The following is a 26,721-nucleotide window of genomic DNA, read 5'->3' as shown; positions in this document are numbered from 1 at the left end:
TGGCAAAAAAATCAGAAAATAAAATACAAGCTGAATAGTCAAGATCTTGTTGATGACCCAAGCTCTGTAAAGGACCTTGGAATACTCACCTCTAATGATCTAAGTGCTAGAGCCCACTGCAACTACATAGCCAAAAAGGTATTAAGAGTTGTTAACCTAATCCTACGTAGCTTTTTCTCTGGTAATATCACACTACTAACCAGAGCATACAAAACATTTGCTAGACCAATACTCGAATACAGTTCATCAGTCTGGAACCCACATTACGTATCTGATATTAGCACAATTGAGAAAGTCCAGAAATATTTCACAAGAAGAGTTCTCCACTCCTCTACTCATTGTAGAATACCTTATGCCACCAGACTTGAAATTCTAGAACTAGAAAACCTTGAATTATGCCGTCTTAGGTCTGATTTAAGCATGGTATATAAAATCATACATTGCAATGTCCTACCTGTCAATGAATACTTCAGCTTCAACCATAACAACACAAGAGCACACAATAGATACAAACTCAAAGTTAACCGCACCAAACTTGATTGCAGGAAATACGACTTCAGCAATAGAGTGGTCAATGTCTGGAATACTCTACCCGACTCTGTAGTTTCTTCCCCAAACCCCAAAAACTTTAACCTTAGACTGTCTACTATTGACCTCACCCCTTTCCTAAGAGGTCTGTAGGGGGCGTGCATAAGCGCACCAACGTGCCTACCATCCCTGTCCTATTGTTTCTCTTATTCTTCTTTTATTTTTCTTATATGTACCCATTTCATGTATTCACAACTATGTATACACTTATACTTATTATCTTGTAAACAATTGGCAAATCAAATAAATAAATAAAATAAAAATAAATGTTGTTGAACAATCTTGTCAATTCAACATTTAATGCTGGTTTATTCTACAAGCTGGAGTTTATTGTACACAATCCTCTTGATCCAGCTGAGAATGCCTATAACCAAACATTCATATACCTATAAAATACCTGGGCACTTGATCAGTATGTATTTTTCAGATACTGCACTTAAGACGCATAATATAACAGGAAATTGTGCTATGGAAATAACCTGTTATCTTAAGCTTTGGCTTGTCTTTCCCCTTACTGTAAATCTACCATTTCAAATCTCCTTTGGAATTTTTAATCTGACTACTGTGATCAGCACAGTGGTGGGATTCAAATAATTTAACAACCAGTTCTCTGCCCTTCCAACAACCAGTTCAACAAACTGCTCAGAAAGTTAACAACCAGTTCTCCTGAACTGGTGCGAACTGGCTGAATCCCACTACTGGTTCAGCTTCTTCAGCCCTTCGTTAATAAAGTTATTCATATCTTCCAAATCTGGATTATTCACAGACAAAGATGGTGAGACTCTAGAAAGAGTGCAGAGAAGCAACAAAAATGATTAGGGGACTAGAGGCTAAAACATACGATGAACGGTTGCAGGAACTGGGCATGGTTAGCTTGATAAAGAAAAGGACTATGGGTGACATGATTAGCAATGTTCCAATATCTAAGGGGCTACCACAGAGAAGAGAGAGTCAACCTATTTTCCAAAGCACCTGAAAGCAGGACAAGAAGCAATGGATGGAAACTAATCAAGGAGAGAAACAACCTAGAACTAAGGAGAAATTTCATGACAGTTAAAACAATTAATCAGTGGAACAGCTTGCTTTCAGAAGTTGGGAGTGCTCCAACACTGGAGGTTTTTAATTAGAGCCTGGACAACCATTTGTCTGAAATGGTGTAGGGTCTCCTGTGTGCACAGGGGGTTGGACTAGAAGGCCCCCAAAGTCCCTTCTTCTGTTAATTCTTTGGGGTCAGCTGGAAGATTTATATTACAAAAAGCCTGGGGCAAAGAGTCCACTGTGGGTGACTCGGTCTTGCTTGCCATGTCATCTGTGACACTATTCTTCGCTTGTGGACTTCCATGAAGTTTGTCACTGCATAGGTCTCTACAGATTTGATCATCAACACCACAAATGACTTAACTTTGACATGGTATGAGAAAAACTGGGGAAGTATAATTGAAAGTAATTGGTTCCCAATTGGACTAATCCAAAGCAGCAAGCTTTAATATAGGGAATGGAACCTTTAAGGAAGAGGTTAACAAACCTATTTAAAGGTACTAGGATGAAAAGAAACCAAAAAGGAGGAGGAGGAGGGGGGGGAGGAGCGGGAGGAGGAGGAGGAGGAGGAAAAGAGGAAGAAGAAGAGGAAGAGGAAGAGGAAGAGGAAGAGGAAGAGGAAGAGGAAGAGGAAGAAGAAGAAGAAGAAGAAGAAGAAGAAGAAGAAGAAGAAGAAGAAGAAGAAGAAGAAGAAGAAGAAGAAGAAGAAGAAGAAGACCCTGCCCTCTCCAAAATCTTAGGTTATTTGGGGAAATACTATATGTTCGAGGCAATGACATTTAAAAAATGGGGTAAAATGCAATGTGCAAAAACAAAGGAGCTGTTTTTTCAGAAAATCTGGTATGCACAAAACACTGAATGGAATTCCCTAAACTTTAAGAGTGCTAATAACTGAAGGGATGTTTTCCTGCCATGAATGCTGTTTTAATCTTCAGCTCTCCAACTGGCTGATTCAATTCAAACATGTGTGTACCTAGGAATGCCTGGGCGCAGAAGGCGATAGGCTTAGAGTAAGACATTAGCATACATCCTTCTCGCTTATCTGCAAGTGAACAGGGACTGCACATGGTATGGTTACCATGGAAAGCTCATCCCGTCTCTTTGTGTTCATCCTTTACATATCAAGCCTCCATAATATATCACCTAAATATGTGGGATTCTTTCAGAATCAAAGTATTAGGTGCATATTTAAAAACTGCAGTGATGCTAGATTTTTTTGGTAACTAAGGTAAGAGGATTCGAAACAAGAAAGAGCTTACATCTAGCAAGCTTTCCTCTCAACCAGAGGATTATTTAAAATGTTGAACAAAGATTAAATCTTAAAATATTTTTATTTAGAATCGTACTAATAATTCCAAATCCATATTAGAGCAATACCTGAATTATGTTAATTTGCATTAAAAAGAGCCTCCTCTTCCCTGATTTTTCTTTTTCAGCCACTTTCTTTTGGATTTTTTATTCTTGTTTACTTCACATATTAGGGAAATACCTTTGAAATTAGAATCCATTTGAGGTAGCCTTCTGGACCAGAAGTTGAGTTATATAAGGGAGACCTTGCATAGAAACAATGGTTTAAACATGTAGGAATACTCAGAAACTATTTTCCCTAGCATTAATAGCTTGCGTAGTAGCAAAGTGCAAACATACCTTATTTTTTAAAAAATTAATGTTACATAAAACCCATCATTTTTTAAAAAGAAAAATAAGGCATGGAAAATTACATTTTTGTATTGCTACATACAATAGCTTTTATAGCTACTCAACTGATAATTTAAAGACTATAAATATGTTCACTTTTCTTGAGCCTTTAGGAAGAATTACATGGGATAATGAAAAAACACCTAATTATTCATGCTGTCCTGAATAGTTTTTAAAATGACAGACTGGTATCAAAATATTTATGTTGGCATTATAGTGTTTCTACATTAGCAGAGTCAGCAACTGAGACTGGAACATTCTTAACAAAAAGGGAAGAAACAAGGCAAATGCAAGGCTGGACTACTCAAGAGAAGAATTTCTCCTTTAGTTTGCATCTTTCTTCTTTGGGGTTCAAAACGATGATAAGAAAAAACATTGAGAAAGGAAGAAAATCTTGTTTGTTGCCAAACTAACTGAAGCTATGTGTCAAAATCAGGTGTAATCAGAAGTCTTTAAGTACAGATATGTGTGAATTGGTATATCTATATACTTGTGTTCCACCCTGCCCCCAAATACACATACACACAACCGAAGACAAACACACTGGGAAAACTCTTTGCATGAAGAGAATTTATTTACATTTTTATCTTCAATTCACTTCTTTTTGCATCAACACCCTTTCCTCCCATTCTATTGAAAACCCAGAATTGCTTATTGATATTTAGATGAATGGGTTTCTTTTGAGCCATGCTGGAGAAAGTCAAACATAAATTTTATATCCTAAACTAGAAAACCTAGAACTATGCTGCCTTCGGTCCGATCTAAGTATAGTATATAAAATCATACATTGCAATGTCCTACCTGTCAATGAATACTTCAGCTTCAACCATAACAATACAAGAGCACACAATAGATACAAACTCAAGGTTAACAGCACCAAACATGATTGCAGGAAATACGACTTCAGCAACAGAGTGATCAATGTCTGGAATACTCTACCTGACTCTGTGGTTTCTTTCCCAAACCCCAAAAACTTTAACCTTAGACTGTCTACTATTGACTTTACTCCTTTCCTAAAAGGTCTGTAGGGGGCGTGCATAAGCGCACCAATGTGCCTACTGTCCCTGTCCTATTGTTTCCTTTTGTTTTCTTATAAGTATCCATTTCATGTATTCATAACTATGTTTATACTTACACCTATTATCTTGTAAGCGATTGACAAATCAAATAAATAAATAAAAATAAATAAACTCAACACTTAAGTTAGAAACACATACAGGATAATTTACTATACAAACGTTGCTGTGACAAGCAAGTAATGTCTACTGGTGTTAGTCTTGTATTATGTCACAGTTACATTTTTATGAACTATTGGTATTGCAAATATTATTCCAACTGCAAATACTACCGCTCAAAAATCCAATCCTAGTAGCTCATAGATCCGGCAAAGAATTCCTAGGGCAGAAGGTTAATTTCAATATTTCTTTTCTCTATGGCAGGTCACAGAGTTTCAGGAGGATGCAAAGGAATTTAGGAAGGATTAATAGACTACTTGCCCGCCATGATCAGAGAGGAAGAACTTAATTCAGAAGATGGAATTCCAGGGAGAATGAAATCTGAATTGTAGCTATCTATTTACAAGATCAGAAGGAGTCTGGTTACACCTTTTCCAACAAACAAATATTATTAAAGGGATAAACTATCATGAGCTATAGCTAACTTAATCAAATACTTGGAGCGGCTATGCAAGCTTTTATTCTACCATTCATACAGACAATACATAAAGTATTCTTTTGTCCCTACATAAAATCCATGCTTTGCTGCTTTATAATATCTGCTCAGCTCTACTATATCCAAATCAGCTTATTTCAAGAACTGTTTCTTTTGGTTAGGTTTTTTTTTTCTGTGGAGGTTTCTGTTCAATGCTTCTGTTTTCTTATTTTGTACTGAAATGTAGAATACAAAAGTCAGATATATGTTTTAAGTAGAAATCATTTTTAGGAACAACAGTAGCCTCTTATTCTACTGCTATAAATCTATCTGCATGTGCCAATCAGATCTTCTATGTTTAATAAATGGAGAATGATATTTATTTATTAAGCAAAGGCACTAAAAGGGTCTTAGCAAACACTACAGTAAAAATGGATTGGGGGGGATTTAATCAAAAGCAAATACTTGCACAGCAAAGAACAAACAATCTCTCTCTGTTGACCTTCCTTCCATTATGCCTACCAACATGTCACTTAAAGTCTTAGGGGACTTCAACAAAAGACAGTGAAACAATGTCATGGTACACAAAATTGTTTAATGTTGAGCCAGTTTAAAAAATGAGCCCAAGCCAAAAAGGATTGCTATATGTATAAAAACAAAAACTCAAGCAAGTTTTAAACAATACTAGAGAATGAAAAAGCAATATATCAAAGCAAGAGGATAAAACATTAAATATAACAAATGTTTTCAGGAAATTCCTAATATAACATTTAAAATAGGAATTAAAGCCAAAACCTTGTCTGTATTTCTCCAGAAGGAAGCAGCAAAAATCTGACACCAAAGGATTTCTTTACTGATATTCTGTGAATGCAACCTAACTTGAAATTAAACATTCCTAGATCATCACATGTTGGAACAATTTCACCATTATGCCATTCATGAGCTACTTGAAATGAAGCCAAGTGAAGAAGTCCCTTTCTGGGTTTCAACCTTGGGTATATATAGTGACGATCTGTCTGGATCACAATTAAAACAGATCTTGATTGGTAGATTTTCCTGCGTATTTATGGTTCCCACCTAGGCCAGAAACCAATCATCAAACACTTTCTTTTCCATGGGCAGGTTTCAGGATATGTAATTCCAGCTGGTACTTTGAGGATATGTATGCTACCCAAAACCAGCACTGGCATTCCAACTTCTGACAATAGAGATTATCACGATTGTGTCAAAAAGAGTTCTTGAACTGAAATCCATTCATTGATATATGGAATACAGGCACTCCTTGATTTACAAACACAATGGAATTTCAGTTGCTAAGTGATATGTTCACACCACTGGATTCGATTTCACAACCAACTTACCATGGTCATTAACTGAATCACCACAGTGGTTTGGTGCATCATGTAGTCATTTAAGTTAATTCAACTTCCTCAATTGACCTTCCTTATCAGAAACTAGCTCGGAAGATCACAAACTGCAATCACATGGCCACAGGACACTATAATCAGTTGTAAATACGAGCCAGTTGTCATGTGTCCAAATTGTGATCATGTGACCATAGGGGTGGTGCATTAATCAAAACTTTGAGAACACGTTCTAACTCACTTTTTTCAGAGCTGCCGTAACTTTGAACCATTGTTAAACAAACAGCTGTAAGTTGCTGACTACCTGTAGTTGAAAATACATAATACTAAACAACCCTGTGACCTGTTAGGTCATCCTCGGAGAGGAAAGTAGTATAGTCCAATATGATCAGAATAAACATTAAATTTTAGGCTGACCATCAATTTTCACCTCATTGGTGGATGATCCTAGGATCATCTAAGAAGATATTATCTTATACGTTATACATAGAAAAATAATTATAGTGGCAGATGAACTTTAATAATAAGTTAATGCTTAATTACCTAAAAAAGATAACCAGAAAGATCATGGGAGGAAAAAAAAAGCAGTGGAAGTGACTTCCGACTTCCTGCGGGCTTTCCCATTGACTTTGCCTGTGGGAAGCTGGCAAGGAGCATTAGAAGTCACAATCATATGACCATGGGAACACTGAAACAGTCACAGCTTTATGAATAAAAGTAGTCTGAACATCTTGGAAATTTGATTTCACAAAAGTAATGGGACCCGGATTTTTTTACGCATCCTTAAGTTAGCAGATTTTTCAAAAACTGTTGCAGTATAAAGCACAATTTGGCCTAATTTGAGTGTAGAAACAGAGAAACAGGTAAACACAATGAGAGTTTTAGTAGTATATAAAAATACATAATTTTCCAAATTTGAAAAAAATACACAGATAAAAAAGAGAATTTCTTGTTTAAACCTATATTAAAGGTGGGCTTTTTTTTTAGTAAATTCTGCTACATTTAACACACTATCATTTATATAGTCTACTGCAATCAATCAAGTGATAGTATATCACATTAGTAGACATTTTGAAAAGTATAATAACTTGTATGTTTGGAATACAGAGTTAAACAAATAAAACCTACCTTGAAAGGACTGTTTGCCTCTGTTTACCAGTTCTTCAATAGGATAACTTGCTAATTCTCCACGGGCATGCTTAGTTTTGCAATAAGTACATGCATTCAGACACCTGGAGAAAAAGCATATATATTATTTCATTTTAAAAGAATACATCCACACAAATCCAGATTTTGAAACCTGTTGCTCTGCTCTTCAAGATGTATTTATAGGCAGCTATTGTAGTTATACACAACAGCACATTACTGACAAATTGATCCTTTCAAAATCAAGTTTAATCAAGGCATATATTGCCTCTCAAAAATGATTTTCTTAATAATTGTGCAAACTTTTGTCATCTTTGTGCTACTCAATCATTTGCTTGCATGGTGGATAATTTAAAATTAGCACAGAGCTGCAAAAATCAGAGCAATCACTGAATGGCAGTAGAAGTTAACATTTTTTTCTTTGTAAGTCTAGTCGCCATCTGGATTTTTGCCTCCCAGATCAGATGATCCCAGACAGAGTAAAAATATAATAATAATAGTAAAGCTAAGATAAATATTTTATATTTCTTTAAACAGTTTATTACATGGGATATTAACTCATAATTAGTCAATGTTAAATATGTATGGTCAGCTGCCTAAGAATCTTAAGTACTGAATGAGGCAGAACAAGTAGTACATGCTAAAAATACAGTTTTGACATACTGTGTAGACAAAAATTAAGTATCCTCAATTTAAATCAACTTCCAATGCCCACTTAATTCTTACCAACGAGCACCAGTCCTATAGGTTTAAAAAATAGGCTTAGAAATTTCAAGTGTCAAAATGTTTATGTGTTACATGCTTTAATAAAATTAGAAAATAGTGGAGATGGATCACTGAAGTCTAACAGGAGCATAGGTCTTATAAGGAGGAAATGAGCAAATAAGAGGCAGTGAAACTGCAAGAGATGCATTGTTCCTCGCTGCTTAAAGATGAGTTGTTTTTGAGCAGTTTATTTCCAGCCCAGTTTCATTATCATTATTAATTATCAAAGTTGACTGGCATAATGCGGATATGATAATGCAAAACAGAAACATTTACTTTCACAGTTCTGATTTATGTTTACCTGGTCTGCTTCCTTCTGTACTTTGAAAGCATCATGCATACAGGATTGGCTGAAGCAGAGGTGGGCAACAAAAGCAACTTTACTACAGCAACTTCAACCAGCATGCTCAGGAATTCTGGGAGCTGAAGTCCACAATCATAAAGTTGCCATAGTTGTCCATCGCTGGGCTCAATTTTTGTTGTCTCAATCAGCTGCTGACATAGCAGTTGACTATTGCCAAAACCGTGAATAAAATGCTTTCAATTCTCCCTCCTTGTACTTGTAATGTTAAAAGAAGTAGGGAAAAGCCCTCCAGACCCCTTTCTTTTAGAAGCCAAGGTACAAATGGGGTTTCCTGCTGGAAGTTAGAGTGATAACAGAAGTTATATACTGTATAAAGTCTGGCAACTCTATCCTAAAAGGAAATAACAGAAAAAATAGAATAACAGAGAGATCTTCTAGCCCAATCCTTTGCACAAGCTGGAAACCTTATACTATCTACTAGGCTACTACTGTCTACTATTGACCTCACCCCTTTCCTAAGAGGTCTGTAGGGGGCGTGCATAAGCGCACCAACGTGCCTACCGTCCCTGTCCTATTGTTTCTCTTATTCTTCTTTTATTTTTCTTATATGTACCCATTTCATGTATTCACAACTATGTATACACTTATACTTATTATCTTGTAAACAATTGGCAAATCAAATAAATAAATAAATAAATATTTCAGACAAATGGTTGTCCAATCTCTTCTGAAAAACCTCCAGTGTTTTACCCACAACTTCTGGAGGTAAATTGTTCTACTGATTAATTGTTCTGTCAGGAAATTTCTCCTTAATTGTAGGTTGAGTCTCTCCTTGATTAGTTTCCGTCCACTGCTTCTTGTTCTGCCTTCAGCTGCTTTGTAGATTATCATCATAGTAATTCAAATAATCATCAATGTAGTTCAAATGCAAACTTTATGGTTAGGAAGACAAATAAAAACAGTGGCTGAAGCCAGGAAGAGTACAAAAGGGATAAGAAGAAGGAAGAGAAAGTATGAAAATGTAAAATGAAGAAGTTATGAGAATCTAAATTCCAAATTCCATCTTTGGAAAAGGATTTCCTCTCCCTGTGACGGAAAGATCATTTCAGTCAAAGCTATCAAGAATATAGCAACTGTAAGAAGTTCACTTCAACTTTCTAAGCCACAAACTATTCTGCTCTAGGAAGATATATCTACCTCAAAGGCTTACATATTTCATGTTGCATTATAAGACTTCCTGCCTTCTGTTGTGTTTCCTGCCTTTTAATTTTATGCAGGGAAGCTAGTTAACATGCAGTTTGGAAACAGAAAATACTAATACAAATTATGTCACTGGTGTGGTCTCCTTCATGCACTGTTATGAGGTGAGTAGGTCTGATTCTAAATCAAGCAAACCAAATTCTCTAGGCCTAGAAATTTAATACTGCAATGTGATCAAGAAAGTATTTCGGACTTCTGATTGAGCTCTTAGTCACTGTGGAAGATAGGTGGACACAGTAATCTTATCAGTGGCTTTGTCTAGGCTTGATGACCTCTTTTAATGATGATATTTGGTCATCCCTGTTCATTACCATAAAAACTTGTAACATTCATTTACCTAATTATGACATTCCATAACTCACTTTAAATAACTAAACAAACAAAATACTTACTATTTTAAGTTTCTAAAGTTCACATTTCATAATGTTGAAAATGCTTAAATCATTAAGGCCAACTTACTCATTATATTAAAAATTTAGAAAAATGTAAACCATAGCACTGAATATTATACTGATAAACTTGGATTGGTTGAAACCATGATATTCTTACAAGAGTTCACAGCAATTATGTAAAACTCCTGAAAACTCCTGGTTTCACTGCACTTATGTAAAACTCCTGAAAACAGCTAATATACTACGAACACCAAGTTTTTAAGATTGGGATAAAAATCATGTATTTTAATGCACAAATCTTACAATGACTATTCTGCTCAGGGCTTAATATAATTCTTAATATGATTACTGAGAAATGTATTTCCCAATAATTAGTTAAGCATATTATATTTATTACAAATATAACAACTATACAAAGAGCCACTTTTGTAAAACGTTTAACACTTCAGTTATTGCATTAATTATTAATTGGATTAATTATTAATGTTTAAAATATTAAATGTGATAAAAGTTATGTGCCAATTTGGTCTAGCGGTTAAGGTACCAGGCTAGAAATCAGAGGATTGAGAATTCTAGTCCCTCCTTAGGCACAAAGCCAGCTGGGTAGCTCCAGGCCAATCACTCTTGGTGAGCCCACAATGTCAGGCTTAGGTGACAAGCCAGTCTGCCAATTCCTGTCACAACCAATTGATTGATAGGGAAAAAAAAGGATCTTGATTGCAGGAAACTACTAAGAAGAAGAAAAATATTACGAAAAACACTCCATTTTATTACCAGGCATTTTGGTTCAGTGTCCATAACAGAATAATATTAAAAAATGTAGCATTATTTTCATGATTGACATTCTGATAGCAACACCAGTCAATTGTAAAGTCTAAATCTTATGAAATCTTCTGCAACATTTTAACATAACAATGCCATCAAGTGCTCAGTATAAATAGTTATTTGGCAACTGAAGCTATAAAAGATATGTGAATAAGCATGTATTTAAAACTGGCATGTATGAATATCTGATACTCAAATCCATTTTTTTTAGATTTATGGAGCAATTTTTTTTTGAAGAGATTGAGAAGAAATCCAGCTGCAGTTAGAAAGTACTTTTAACATTTTGTTTCATTGCCATGAAAATCGGTAATGGAGCCAAATAATAACTTTTGTAAAATAACTTGCATCCATTCATCCATTTCATATCAAACTGGGGGTTCCATTATACTATACATCTGCAGAAATAGGCAGAACAGTAATCTCTTCTACTTCCTTCTATCTCTAATTTGTGTGTCTTTCAGGGGGGAAAAAGTAGGCCTTCTTAGCAACATTTGTCAACCAAATGCACATATTAAACTTACAAGGATGCTGAACTGAAAATAATTACAAAAGGATTTCATGTCCAGACTGATACAGCAAGAACATATTAAACAGTGAGGTTCTTCTGGAGTGACAATTTCTGCTAGTGATTAAAAAATATATCTATTTTTGGCATTTGTGTTTATAATTTTAGGGCTTACAAAGTCCTCCTATTTTTTTAATTGTGAGGGAAACCAATTGCCTGGAGTGGCCTTGATCACATTATACTACTATTAACAGCTACTTCCCTGCCTGGTCCTCTTTACTGTTCCATGTTTTTTCAAACAAAAATTCATTTGAATTTTGGAGGGGAGGGGAGGGGGGAGGGGGGAGGGGAGAGGAGAGGAGAGGAGGCATGGACTGGCTGAATCCACCCAGTGAATATACTTTCACATATAGGTTGCCTCATCCCCTTTGTGGTATTCCCTTGGGAGAGAAAACCTCTCTATTTCACTTGGCTTTCAGCCTGCTAGTTAACAAACTGGGAGTCAGTCTGCTGTATCACTGATTGACATTGTCTTTTTGTTTTCAACATTATTTATTTACATTATATATTATTACTTGCACTATGCAATATTTTAGAGTTATCTATTTAAATGATGACATCTCAAAAGGTATCATCAACCGTGCCATGTGAGAGGCTGAACGCAGGACAGATCCTAGGCTAGTCCAATTGGTTCTCAACCTACACACACAGCCCCTTTACATTGTAAGAAACCAAGGACGGTCAGAAACATTGGCAGACTATAAGACCTAGTCCTAAACGAAGTACAATGCTTCAAAGTTCTACTTAATGAAAAACTCACTGGCAATTTAGCAATAGCACTTAGACTTAGACCGCTTTGCAGTGCTTTACAGCCTTTCTAAGTGGTTTACAGAGTGGTCCTCATTTTACTGACCATGGAAGGATGGAAGGTTGAGTCAGCCTTCAGCCTGGTGAGACCCAAACTGCCAAACCTCTGGCAGGCAGTGATCAGTAGAAGTAGCCTGTAGTACTGCATTCTAATTGCTGTGCCACCGCAGCTCTTTACCACTTGTAGGAACCTGTTCTGAAAAGTGGATGCAGTTTAAAAGTGTCACCACACAGACTGTGCTTGGCACAAAAGGCCGATTTGATAAAAATCACAAAATATTTTCAGGAGCCCTCCAGGCCAAGGTCTACGCAGACTGGTAGGTCGATCCATCACCTCTCTCAAAGAAAGACAGGTTTAAGCACTTACAATCTAGAATAACAGGCAGATCTTCAAGAAATGCAGGATGAGTAGTGGCAGAGGAAGGTTGACCAGTGCACAATCATGCATGCCATCAGAGAGTTCTTTAGCACCATAAAGTCAATTCATGGTCCTTCTAAATCAAGATGCTTTCCTTTGCTATCATTGATGAGTCAAGCCTAATCAAAGATCAAGAAGGACTGAAAACCACTGGGCTGAACATTTTCCTAGCTTACTTCATGGGTTTTCCAACTGACCTCACCAACTGAATGATGTCTTACAGCAGATTCCTCAGCTCTCAGTCTTGGATCTCCTAGACTTGCCTCTCTCTACAATGATGAGATCAGGAAAGTGATCTTACAGATGACCTCATATAAAGCAACTGGGCAGGATAGCATTATCACCTTATAGACCTTTCTTGGAAGACATTTGGTCCACAGATGTCTGATGATTTCCATGATGTTCTCACTGCTGCTCTCTTTAAAAATAAGGGAAGCAAATCAGACTTTAGAAATTACAGAGATACCTCACTGCTGTCCATTGCAGGCAAAATCTTTGCCTGCATTTTTCTGAACAGACTTCTTCTCATTGTCTTGGAAAGGAACTGTATGCCCCTGGTGGAGTCTGACTCTGAGGAAGAGGAGGAACAGCCAACAGGGAGTGGGAGTGTGGCTCCAGAGGTGGTGGAGGAGGCTGGGGAAGGGCAGAGGCCGGCTGAGCAGTCAGAGAAGGATCCAGGCCCATCCCCTATCCATCCTAGGTCACGCAGGGAGGAGAGGATCAGGGAAAAGCGAGGTCTACTCAAGAGGAGATTACCATGATCCTCCTCGTGGCTTGCAAGGTGGGAGCTAAGTATATAAGTTTCCAACTGCGCAGTTAGAATTGCTGAAGTCAATTAGTGTTCCCCTTGAAAGAGGCTTATCTTTGCTGGCGTTCTTCCCGTGGATTTTTCTTGGCTATTTTCCTGAAGTTTATAATTAGTTATCTCGGCTTGCTTCACAACTCTCATCAATGCGGTTTGTTTTGGTTTTCTGTTTGCCTCCTTATTTACTTTTGTGACTTTAAACTGTGCCTAATAAAACACTGAAGTTAAGTTGAAGGCTTTACCGGACTTTAATATATGTTTTGGGTTATTTTGAGAGACTATGGGTCATCACAGGAACTCTCAGAGACGGAGAGTTGCTTTCGGCCACAGAGAAATATAGCAGACATGATATTTGCTGTGAGGCAAGTCCAGGAAAAGTGCGTCAAGCAAAATAAGCCCTTTTACTCTGTCTTGACTAAAGCAGTTTGCACTGAGACATTATGGGTGCCCAGGGAAATTTGTGATGTTGATTCAGCTACTCCACAACAGAATGACAGGCAGGTTCTTTACAATGGTGATACATCAACTACATTTGCCCACCTTGACTAGGTTGGTTGAAGCTATAGACACAAGGAATGACTTATTTAGCGGCTTCTTTAGCAAGGTTGCCCCAAAGATTACTCTGCTGTCCTGCCTGCCATAAATAGTTTATATTGATTTGTGAAGACCAAAAATTGGTTCTGGTCTTCTCCAAATTGGCTCCCTAATCAGACCTCCCCTGAATGGCCGATAAGTAGTGTGCATTACGTTTGATGCATTGGTATGTTATGTTTGATTATATTTTAATGTTTTTCTGGTTATTATATGCTGTTAATATTGTGCATGCTGCCCAGTTGGAAGGCTATATAAGTTAATTACATACATACATGCATGCATGCATGCTAATTAAGGAATACATTTCTTGGCAGAACTAGAGTACAACATGTTGGGGCCAGCTGTGAATGGAATATTTACCAGCTGAAATCCACTAGATGTCTAGATGAATAATCGATCTATACAGGAGATTTAATGAGATGATAAATGTGATTAGAATGTGACTGCGATATGCTCCAGCATAGATCAAGAGGCCATATCTTGGTGTTAAGATACTGTATATGCATGCAGTTGTTCCAGTTCAAATACTGTTGATTCAACTGAAAAAAAAAAAAACCAGAAACTGGGAAGGAGCAGACCACATTTTTCCAATTGCTAATTAGAGTTGGCTGTTTTGAGTTTTGTTTCAATTCGATCAAAAAATACATGAACTGCAACATAAGTAAAGGCATGGGTTATCTTATTTTTTTGCACATATATACAAGTTGAAAAGACATTTTTAATACATTTTTCCCTGTTCCTTTTATTGATACTCCCCTCTCCCCTTTTATCTGACCTTCTCAAAATTCACCTGTCTCCTTTCACCATCAACACCCTGCTTTGTTTATTGATTTCTTCCTTTGTAGAAGCTAAATGTTGTGACTTCACAATCCTAGCTGAACACTGCTCCATTTCCTCACCTTAGCAAATTGTTTTTTTTTTTAACAAACAACCTCGTATTTATTTGGATGAGAACTTTTAACGATTGGTGCTACCTGAGAGGGGTGAATAGTAATTTTAAAAAAATAAGTTTCAGGGTGACCAATTGACACGAGGGATTGGGGCATCATTTTCAACACAGAATAAATCCAGCATTTATAAATAGTACCTGGAATGTTAGTGCAACAATTATTCAAGCCCAGGTTTTTTGTATTTGTATTTTACTTCCCAACCTTCTCCATTCCTTTTTTAACTCCATTCTCCCTGAGTGAAGAAAATCCTACATTTTTGATATGCTATTGGTTTTTTTTTTTTAAAAAAGGCACATCTACGGTAAAGCAATGAATTTATATTATTATGGACAAGAAGGGTTTTAACACCTTTTAAAGCTAATAATGAAACAAAGAAAGCTATGGTTGGCCACGCTTTTGCTGTTGAGCAATGTACTTAATAAAACAAGGAGGCCTTTGAGACATCTATAATAGTGTTACCAAAAACTCAGCTGAACAGTAGACCTTTGCCTGCGATAAGACCCATTGTTTTCACTTCCTCAATGGCTTATGGAAGAAGGCCAGTTAAAGTGGTGAAGTCTGGCAGGAAACATTAGGCTACAGTGATTTCAGAAACATGTAACAGGTTCTTGGGATAAAAGGTATTGTTTTAAGACTGGTCAAAACATCCGGGGGAGAAAGAGAGGTGAAGAGTTTTGTGTGAGTGGGCAGAAGTTAGCAAGCTTAATTTAGACAATCAAAGATAGCTATCAGGCTTGCTTTAAACAAACAAATAAATAAATAATTGCATAAAAGGTTTATGGTAATGGCCTTTGTGGGAACACAACTTCTGAGTTGTGAGGGGGAAGCGATGGCAAAAAGAATAGCACTAAGTAATCAAGAACACAGCACTAAGGCTATTAAAGCAAGCTACCTTACAGTGAGAAAATCTCTAGAATTTGCACTAGTCTCTCCTCCAGCAGTGAGAATGTGAAATGATTCCAGGCTGATAGCACACTAATAATACAGGAGAGTTACTAATGTTATATTTTATAAAATAAAATGAGACAAGTGTTCCCAATAACTTGGTTTTCATGATTTAATCTAAATTAGTAATAGTCAGGTTAGCAAATCTACAATTCAGTTTCATATGGAAAAGAATATTGACGCCTATTCTAAAAACAGGTCTTGTGGGAAGATGCATGCTGAACAATTATATTCTTGAGAAATCATGCATAACTCCAGAAAAACATGTATTGCTTTAAAAAGCATGCTTCAAGCTTGAATGATTAGGCTCCGCATCAAGGTTTAATCACACTCTCCAGACAGTTAATCCTGAATTTAGCTCACGGCTAGATTCATTATTGCAAACAAGAATAGTGCTTTGGTGCAACAACTTGCCTGGTTTTTGCAATAGTGGCAAATATCTGTAGCCCGGGTGTAGGATGAGGGTAAAGCTTCATTCTCCGAGCTTGTGTGTTGGTTTCCGAATGTTTTGTTACCAAGCTAGGTAACATCTTCAGCAGAGTTTATGGGGGTGTCAGTGTTCTTCGGTTTTTTAAGTGCTTCAGGTGTGGGTGTGTCAAGTGAAGGTCTCGTGATGAGTCAGCTGTGAGTCATCAGTGAGTCTTGTTATCTCAGGTCAGGGACATTGGGAGGTAAACTGCTGGTATGAGGGGGAATTGCATGGGTTGGTGGAGGCTCGGTGTTTTTCTCTTGGTTGGCTGTGCAGTTGATTTGGATTCTGAAGGGTTCATAGGCTGGTTGTACAGTAGGTTTATGTGTCTGTTGATGGAATTGCTTGTGGAGTGACAGGCTCCCCGCCCCCTTTATCAATAGTTCACTTCCCAATGACCCTGACCTGAGGTAATCTCCTTATCACAAGACCTATCACAAGACTCACTGATGACTCACAGCTGACTCATCACAAGACCTATCACAAGACCCTCACTTGACACACCCACACCTGAAGTCCTTATATACAGGACACTGATATCCCCTAAACTAAACTGAAGATGTTACCTAGCCTCCACAAGCTTGGAGAATGAACTTCTACCCTCAACTTTCCTGGTTTCTATAGTGAGAAGAATTGAGAGCCTTAAAGTATCTGGGGTCTGGATTACTCTCCATCAGTTAGATGGTGGCCTTGAACAGTTCAGACATGTTAATATTATATTTCTTTCTAGCTGGGATCAACTGATTCTCAGGTCATTAGTTTTGGCCTGTACATCTTTCCTCTTTAATTCTTCCCTTCTCCCTCTGATTCTGAGGTATCGGAAGGAGGTGCTTCTCTCCTACCTTTTTCTGATTAGGGGAAAATGAAAGGTATTGTATTCTGTTTCCCTGTTTTATTTTGCTGTAGTTGATGATACCTTCTCCCTTTCAAGACATTCCATTCCTCTCTCCTGCCTGAAAGAGGTGAATTTCTATTTCTTTTACACCTGAAAAAAATAATATCTAGGCAAACCTTCCAAAGAATCACATATTGCAATCTCCCTCTCCTGCATTGAGAGTTTACAGTAGACTCTATCTCAATTTCTTCCTCCACCCAAGATGTGATGACAGGACAGAGGTCTATAGGGGGATATTCCAGAAAAGGACAAAAATGGATGTACTGTCAGTGTGGTTTAAAGATACAAGTAAAAAGATCACAGGACCTTCTGTGCAATTACAGTGAATAGGCCAATAAACTTGGCATTCTTTCTTCTCAAATGGCTGTGTGGAGGAAATCAATTGATAAAAAGCTAGTTATATGTTTAATACCAAAGCAGGGAATTCCCCACAACACAGTGAACAGAGCCTACATAGACTTGGCATGGTTCAAGACTGGCAGCTTACTTGGTGGCCTTGGGTGCATCCTTCATGTTTACATTATGTGCATCCTTCGTGTTTGCATTACAGTCCTCTAACTTGGATGCCTTTAACTATCAGTTCCCAACTCATCAACTTCAGCCCTTACCACAATAATTATAATCCACCTTTCTAGAAGCATGACATTAGCCAAGAATAAATTAGATAAATATTCCAAAAAGCTTACAATGTTATGTGGTACTCTGCCTTCCAATTTATGCTTGGTTCCTGTAGAGCAGGGGTCTCTAAACTTGACAACTTTTAAGACTTGTGGATTTCAGCTCCCAGAATTATCTAGCCAGCTGGCTAGATAATTCTGGGAGCTGAAATCCACAAGTCTTAAAGTTGCCAAGTTTGGAGTCCCCTGCTGTGGAGGAAGCAAGACTTAAATAAAGTACTGCACAAGACTTGTCCATTCCACTTAAATGCATTACTGGCATTAGGAGCAGGAAGCCAAAAATCTAATCCCAACCAGACAATCCTAAACTAGCAATCTGTTCCAACAAGCCAGTTGTTCATATTATTAAACAGTTGGTCAGCAGCTTCAGAAAAGATCCAGGAAGATATCTTTTTTTTTTTTCTTGAACAACAAATATCCAAGTTTCAAATCTTTAAAAAAATATCGTACTGTATTTTCAGTCCTCTTAAGCCATCCCCACTCTGAGTTTAGAACTGCCTTTTTAGGAATAAGTGAATAGAAAATTTGGCATAAATACTGACAGAACAGATCAGTGCGGAGTAATATATAACAAACTTCAGTCCTTGGGAAGACAAATGTGAGTCATGTAAAAAAAAATTTTTTTTAAAAAAAATAAACTTCAAAGTTACTTCATTGATCCTGACATCAAATAACTATGATACTTTTTGTTTGCACCTGTCTTGTCATATATTTTTATGCAGTTGCTGAACTCTCTGTCCAACTGGTTTCAAACACCTTGGCCTATTTTCAATTTCTCTGTTAAGTTATTTAAGTCTGGAAACATCCCAGGTCACCTACTAATAAAATTTCCAGAAATAATTGCATACACATGTTCACATTGATTCCTGGGACATGGAGGAGAAATATTCTTACATACATATAATTGGCCAAATCAAGCTTCCAACTAGTAAGATAAATAAAATATATTTCAGAAAATGCTTTAGGGTGTTAACTTTCCAGCCAACAGTCTAAAAATAACAAAATACTACAATGAAGTTTTGAATAAAAATGGACAAAAATCAGCCTCAGTTATTTTAATATACTATATTAGACCATATTACTTGAATCCACTTGATTCTGACTCCGGATACTAATTTAAAACAGATGACACTGGTCACTTTGGTGAATTAAGTTATGCTGGGTTAGGGTTAGGGTTAGAAATTGGGTGGGAGAATATATAAAAGAGAGCTTATTTAAATGATGGAGGAGGAAGGGGAGGAGGAAGGAGGAGGACAAGGAGAGGAAGAAGAGGAAGAGGAGGAGGAGGAGGAGGAGGAAAAAGGAGGAGGAGGAGGAGGAGGAGGAGGAGGAGGAGGAGGAGGAGGAGGAGGAGGAGGAGGAGGAGGAGGAGGAGGAGGAGGAGGAGGAAGATTTAGGAGAACAATGGCATTATAATGATGGGTGAAAAGATGGAATTTGTTTCACTCCTATTTTGGCTTATTTTTATGTCAGAAAGAGATCTGTGTTCCATTAGACAAGTGATTCTTAAAATGTGACTCAAAGATCCCTGGGGAACTTCCAAGACACTCAGAGGTTCACAAAATCAAAATTATTTGCCAAATATTGAAGTTATTTACAAAATTTAAAACGTTACTCTTCTGATTACTATTTTTGTTAAAAATATATGTGTTTTCCTGAAAAATATCTATGTTAGCATCCAGTGGGTTTTTAAATTGTTATTTTTATGATTCAATAAATATTTCACAAATATGCCACTTGTAATTTTTAATATGCTAAAAATCAATGCAACCTGAAAAACAAAATCTCCTTTGTGGTCCTGCATAATTTTTCAAAGTAGGAGGGGTCCTAAGAGCAAAATGTTTACGAAATTATGTGTTAGGCAAATGTGACCAGCAGATTAATCAGGAAAGATTTAAACCTGAAACTGACAGATCAGGGAACCCAGAAACATGTATAATAAATTATATAATTTGCTATTTATCTATGGTATCTACCTGAGATTCAGTCTTGCCATTTTAAGCTAATGGGCTTTTGGCTATTCCTTTCTACCGTCCTGAAGCTTGCTGCCATATGTCCTGATTTATAAAATGACTTTCTCAGGAAAGAGAATCCTGCTTTATCTTTAAAATAATCTATGAATCTTCAATGAACCAATTTCTTTGGAATCTTCAATGAACCAATTTCTTGGTTAAAAACTACTTTTACACTCAAATACTACTTAGCTTAAAAATTATTTTACTAATTGTCCATACATGTGAGATAAAATAATAAAAGCAACATTTCCCATTGTATTTTTTAAAATAGTTCATTTCACATTTTTAATATAAAGTAATCCAATAAATTTAAAAAAAAAAAAAACCCACCAAAGCCATTTAAAATTTTGCGTTCCGAAAAGTAAGCAGACCCCACACAACTTTTATGGAACAATGCAGTTTTTCCAGCAAGCAGTTCTTTGTAAGCCCAACAACAGCTGGTAGAGGCTTATCTTCCTGTGTGCGAGATCCAAACATGGTCCCAATTACAACAGCTGTTTTATACTTTCAGCTTCCATTCAAGCTATTCTTATCCTGTAAAATGATTCCACTGACATACTTTGGATTTTACATGCAAAAGGTCCACTTTGACTTCAGGCCAGGACCAACTAACTTAATTTTAGATGTATTTATTTTTGTAACTCCGTTCTCTTGAATGTTTTACTTGAATGTTTTACTATATCATTCAGCCAAGGAGTCAAAAACTATATAATAATAATTAGTTATGCTGCCAACGTCTAATTACTTTTCTTTTGCTTAAGAAAGTTCCTAATCCATTCCCCAATATTTTACCTCTCTATTTTGACAGCCTGTTTTGTAAACAGTTATAATTCCTACCGCCATCCTGGATCATCAAAAGTTTACATGGGCTGTCTTGTTGCCACAATGTCTGGTTGGAGGTACAAAGAGAGTTCAACATAACCAATATGTAAGGATTAGACATGCAAAGAGGAATAATCTTCTCAGTGTCCTCAAGCCTCTTCAACCCATAGTGAACATGGGTTTCAAAAGTCTGGCTTAATTTATTTCTATTTATAGAAACCAAGTGCTTGCTTTTCTCTATTAAACTGGTTCTCTTTTCCCTTTTGACATGTTTTGGGAATAAAGTTAAATCGATACGAATATCAAACAAGAGGGGATGGGTCATTTATTCTCAAACTCTGGAAAGTAGTACAATGAATCAAACACAATCCAATTTGCGGAAGATGAAGTATATGCCAGCAAATTAGGGCAGTTTATCAAACGAAGAAGGAAAACAGACTGGCAGAGGCAGCCCAAAGGAGATGACTAAGCAAATGTTTTTTTGTAAACACACTCCCAGCTGTACTCTCGGTCTACCAGGAACTCTCGTTCTTGAGCAAGAAGCTACCTTGCTCTGAGATAACTAAGCACTTTAAACATAGCACACAAACACGTATGACTCACATACTAACCCCAAAGCATAAGAATATTAGACATTCTGGGACACAGAAAAGACATCAAGTCTGGCTCCAGTCTGCAGTGTAAAAAGTTTCTGGAGCTGCCAAATGTGTGCAATTTGTTAAAAAGTGGATAAAAGTAGTGAGTGCTACATGCTTGGTCTTTGCAGGAACAGTTCTACCTCCCCCAGTATCTTCAAAATGACTTTAAAAAATATTTTTTTCAGGTCACCCCTGTATATAAATATATGTCAATATTTCCTTCACTTTTGGGAAACTGCACACTAGGCATGTGTGCATCTGCCTCAACATAAAAGAACTCCATAAATCATGCTTCCCCTTAAAGGAGCAAAATCACTTCAACATATAGTAAGTTCTATATATGTGACTTTCACCCTTAAAGGAAAACAACTGCCTGCAAGCTGAAATGAATCATCATCAGAGGAAAATAGAGAAGAACGGTGAGACTTAGAATAACTTTATTGTCACTTTGAATGTACACTAATCGGCATACATTAAAATGAAATCTAGTTGCGTACAGCTCTCAAAACATGACAAAATAAATAAATAAATTAATACAAAACTATGCATATGCCACGTATATTATACGACAGAGAAACAACACAGTCTAGTTCGGATGTATTCACGTACATGGGAAGGAAAACGAATCTTGTGAGTTTACCAGGCGGATGGCATAGGGAATAAAGCTATTGTAGAATCTGGTAGTCTTGTCCAACAACTCAGACCAAGGAAGGGACTCCAAAACATTACTTATTCTTTTCACTTTTTGGAAACCCACAACCCAGGCATCAAATTCAGAAGCCTCTGTGGGTAGTATCATTAAGAAATAAGACTAATAGGAGAACAATTATAATCACACAGACGTGCAAGGTTTCAAGGCACTTTCTTGAGAGAGCCATACTATGTTAATGGCATCTCCTCCAAGCTTTGGCTGAGTTCAGCATCCACTGTCACCTCTGTATAAACAGCTGGATTAAAAGGAAATGAAATCCCGGAAACAAGTTATTGCCTTTCCTTGTGACTAACCTAACTCTTGCTTATGTTCTATGCACATAAGGAGGTACAAGTAAAGAATGTCATTATATATCTAGATTTCTGAGTGATGTGACTAAGGCAGCCTAATTTATAAGATTTAAATTTAAATGACATACTCTAAATATGATCTCCAGTAGTAGTGAGTAGGTGTAGTCTCCAAACGCGCGCGCGCACACACACACACACACACACACACTTCCCTCCTTTCTCTACATATTTAATGGCAGTTTCTCTCTCCCTCAGATTCCAGGCAAGCTGAGTATTTAACTGCATATGCTTTATGCTCAAGAAATTCTTAAGTCAAATCAGATTGCTGAGGTTCAGTGGGTCAAACAGATGAGAAAAAGAAGGCACGAACAATTACCTGCAACTCATTTTTAAAAATGTATTGTTGTTATGTCTTACCTATGTTGGCACAGACATAAAAAGCTATTTGGCTTAACTAAAATGCAGTGTGAATTGATATCAGCTAAGTTTGATACCAAATTTTGGGCACATGCACAGTTACAACCCAGAATTGAGGTCTATTTTTTATCAAATAAGGTTTTTTTTTTTTACAAAATAAAAACAATACAAATTTAAAGAAAAAAAAGCATAAAGTTATAATAGGGAATGAAAGAAAAAAGAAAAGAAGAAGCAAAAAGGATATAAAGGAATAGTTTCCAATCTTTTCAGCATTAGAAATGCATTTATATTCTGTCCTCTCTGAGGTTACATCAAGCCTTTATTTTTTTCCTTTTCTACCCTTTCTAATAATGAAACCAATAAATCAGATATTTATTGTTTTCCATTGTCAACAAAAAATCCAGAAAGAGTTTCCAGCCACTAACAAATACAGCTATTTGCTATCTCTATAAACTCTGTTATCTTTGCTAACCACTCCTCCATAGTGAGTATTTCAAACTCTTTCTATCTTTGTGCATATAATAATCTAGCTGCAGTTGCCATGTACAAGAACAATCACCCTTAAGTATTTTCTAGTTAAAAATTGAGATATTTTCTTAAAATAGCCATTTATATTAGATTAATTTTAAGGCAGGTCATGATTTGTAATAGTTTTTTCATGAATGAAGGAAAATGTACAAGGTTTTCCACTTTGCAATTGCTATTTACCTTTGACTACCATGAATATTGATAGCCATTACTGATGCTACAGCATTTATTTATTTTTATTTTATTTATTTATTTATTTATTTGATTTGCCAATTGTTTACAAGATAATAAGTATAAGTGTATACATAGTTGTGAATACATGAAATGGGTACATATAAGAAAAATAAAAGAAGAATAAGAGAAACAATAGGACAGGGATGGTAGGCACGTTGGTGCGCTTATGCACGCCCCCTACAGACCTCTTAGGAAAGGGGTGAGGTCAATAGTAGACAGTCTAAGGTTAAAGTTTTTGGGGTTTGGGGAAGAAACTACAGAGTCGGGAGGTTCAAAATATCACACTTCTAAGAGTTAGAGACAGATAGGAACACTCACTTCTCTATTTGAAATTTTTAAGGATGAATAAAGAAGGGAACTGCAGTAAATAATTTTACAGCATGGATGAGTCATGGTTAGGGTAGATCCCTTAAGGCCAATGTGACTAAGGAAGCCTAATTTATGAGATTTAAATTTAAATGATTAACTCTCATCAAATATTATGAAGTTCAGGTTTTTCATGTTTTAATCAAAACCTACATTCAAAGTTTGTGTTTGGGGTGAAATAAATATGTTAATTACTAAAATGCTACTGTAATACTACATATTTATCATCCAAGATGAGTACTTGATTGATTGCTTAGGAATGTCAGAATCTTAACCAGCCATGAATCCTTTCATCTAAAATGTGGGCTGCTCTTTCCAGGCAATCTTGAGATACAGATTGAGTTTTGGTGCTGCTATTTACTTAGAATCTTTCAGTCATTTAAGCAGTGGTGCCCCAGGGGTGCTTTTTGCAAACTCCAAAGCTGCACTGCAATGGAAGATGTCAAATTATTTTTAGCGTCTGGAGGAAAAGCAAGGTTGATTCTATTCCAGGCTTTTGGAGGGGAAAAAAAAAGGGTCTCAAAAGTTGAGCTATATTTTTCTCATGAAGAGATGAAAGGCACCCATTTTGCTTTCTTCAAAAGAGGTTTAAATCTTAGGTCCAACTTCTGTAGTACTGGATAGCCCATGACCCTGTGACAGAGTGAATCGCTTTGATGGAGATGGGATTGCAATTTACTCTCAATTTGGGTAGGGTTTTGTTTTTATTTTTTTGGTCTGTTTTCCATGTCATGTAGGTAGTGAGAATGTCTGAACAGGCAGGTCTGCTTTTTAATGAAGTTTTATAAAGGACAGATCTGTTAAGCCAGGGGTTTCTAAACCTGGCAACATCAAGACTTGTGGACTTCAACACCCAGAATTCCTCAGCAAACTATGCTGGCTGAAGAATTCTGGGAATTGAAATCCACAAGTCTTAAAGCTGCCAAATTTGGAGACACGTGTGTTGGGCAATGGAGGGGGTTGTGTTTGTGCTACATAAACTGGAAATGCTGCATATAAATCAAGGACAAGGACAGAAGCTGATGGAGGAAAGCAGGAAGGATCCCTGCAGGAAGAACAAAGGGCCAGTTGAAGGCCCAGAAGCATCAGAATGAGAGATTTGTGAAGCATAGCTGGCTTTCTACAGGCCTCAAGGAAGACTTATTTTTCCCTCTTGCCCTCCTCTTCTCTAAGTCACACAAGACTAAGATACCGATACACACAAGACTAAAACCGATACAAAAATTTATGCCACCAGATAAAGACCGAATGCACCAATTATCACATTAAACAAGAGGAAAACCTTCTAAGCACCAATTCCACCCGTGCTTTTTACAATTTTGTAAACAACAAACTAAAAGACTCAAGGTCCATCCCTCCCTTGATAGGACCTGATGGTAAAGACTGCAATGACGACACCATTAAATCCAACATCTTTAACACATTCTTCGGCTCAGTATTTGTAAACAGCAATGGATCATGCCCAGTATTTCCTAGCCGTACCACAGATAACAACAATGATCTAATACATATCGATTTCACAGAAGACAATGTTGAAAAATCACTACGCAATCTAAAACCATCTCTATCTATTGGACCGGATGGAATATGTGCCTACTTCTTAAGAAAGCTATCCACTGCCATAGCCAAACCTCTAAGCATAATCTTTGAAAAATCTTTCAGAACCAGCTCCTTGCCTAACCTATGGTCACAAGCCACAGTCATCCCCATCTTCAAAAAGGGAGACCCAAGCCTAGTTGAAAATTACAGGCCAATCTCCTTATGCTGCGTCACCTGTAAAGTCATGGAATCAATTATTAACCAATCCATTATCCTCCACTTAGAGACAAACAACCTACTCTCCAATAAACAATTTGGTTTCAGAAAAAAACTATCCTGTAATCTGCAACTCTTACACTGCAAAAACATATGGACGACACAACTCGACCAGGGCAAAGCAATAGAGCGCAATCTACATAGACTTCTGTAAAGCCTTTGATTCAGTGGTACACGACAAACTACTACTAAAAATAAAATCCTATGGTATCTCTGGACAACTGAATAACTGGATAGAAGCATTCCTGTCAAACAGACAACAAATGGTCAAAATCGGGAGCGTCCTATCAAATCCAGTACCTGTCAATAGTGGTGTCCCCCAGGGCAGTGTTCTAGGACCAACTCTCTTCATACTCTACATAAATGACCTCTGCGATCATATTAAGAGCAATTGCGTTCTTTTCGCTGATGATGTAAAGCTGTTCAATACCACAGACAATACTGCTACCCTTCAAAAAGATCTCGACTATGTATCTGAATGGTCAAACAAATGGCAACTTCAAATCTCAACAAATAAATGCTCTGTCTTACATATTGGCAAAAAAATCAGAAAATAAAATACAAGCTGAATAGTCAAGAACTTGTTGATGACCCAAGCTCTGTAAAGGACCTTGGAATACTCATCTCTAATGATCTAAGTGCTAGAGCCCACTGCAACTACATAGCCAAAAAGGCATTAAGAGTTGTTAACCTAATCCTACGTAGCTTTTTCTCTGGTAATATCACACT

General features: G+C 36.9%; 1 protein-coding gene across 2 annotated transcripts in view; it reads right to left on the bottom strand.

Annotated features, from left to right (window-relative positions):
- The window catches only part of CDKAL1 (CDKAL1 threonylcarbamoyladenosine tRNA methylthiotransferase), a 330,383-nt gene that overhangs the window by 188,137 nt on the left and 115,525 nt on the right, over positions 1 to 26,721 (bottom strand). For both annotated transcript variants that reach the window (XM_087961383.1, XM_026669980.2), the window contains exon 9: positions 7,467 to 7,570. In XM_087961383.1, the coding sequence (XP_087817509.1) occupies positions 7,467 to 7,570 (104 nt within the window). The remainder of the gene's footprint in view (positions 1 to 7,466; positions 7,571 to 26,721) is intronic.

Source organism: Notechis scutatus, chromosome 3 (genome assembly GCF_049901735.1).
Source record: "Notechis scutatus isolate UNSWTSFEM ecotype Mainland chromosome 3, rNotScu1.2, whole genome shotgun sequence".
Lineage (NCBI taxonomy): Eukaryota > Metazoa > Chordata > Lepidosauria > Squamata > Elapidae > Notechis > Notechis scutatus.
Note: the sequence above shows the minus strand (reverse complement) of the source record. Positions and strands in the feature narration are given on the sequence as shown.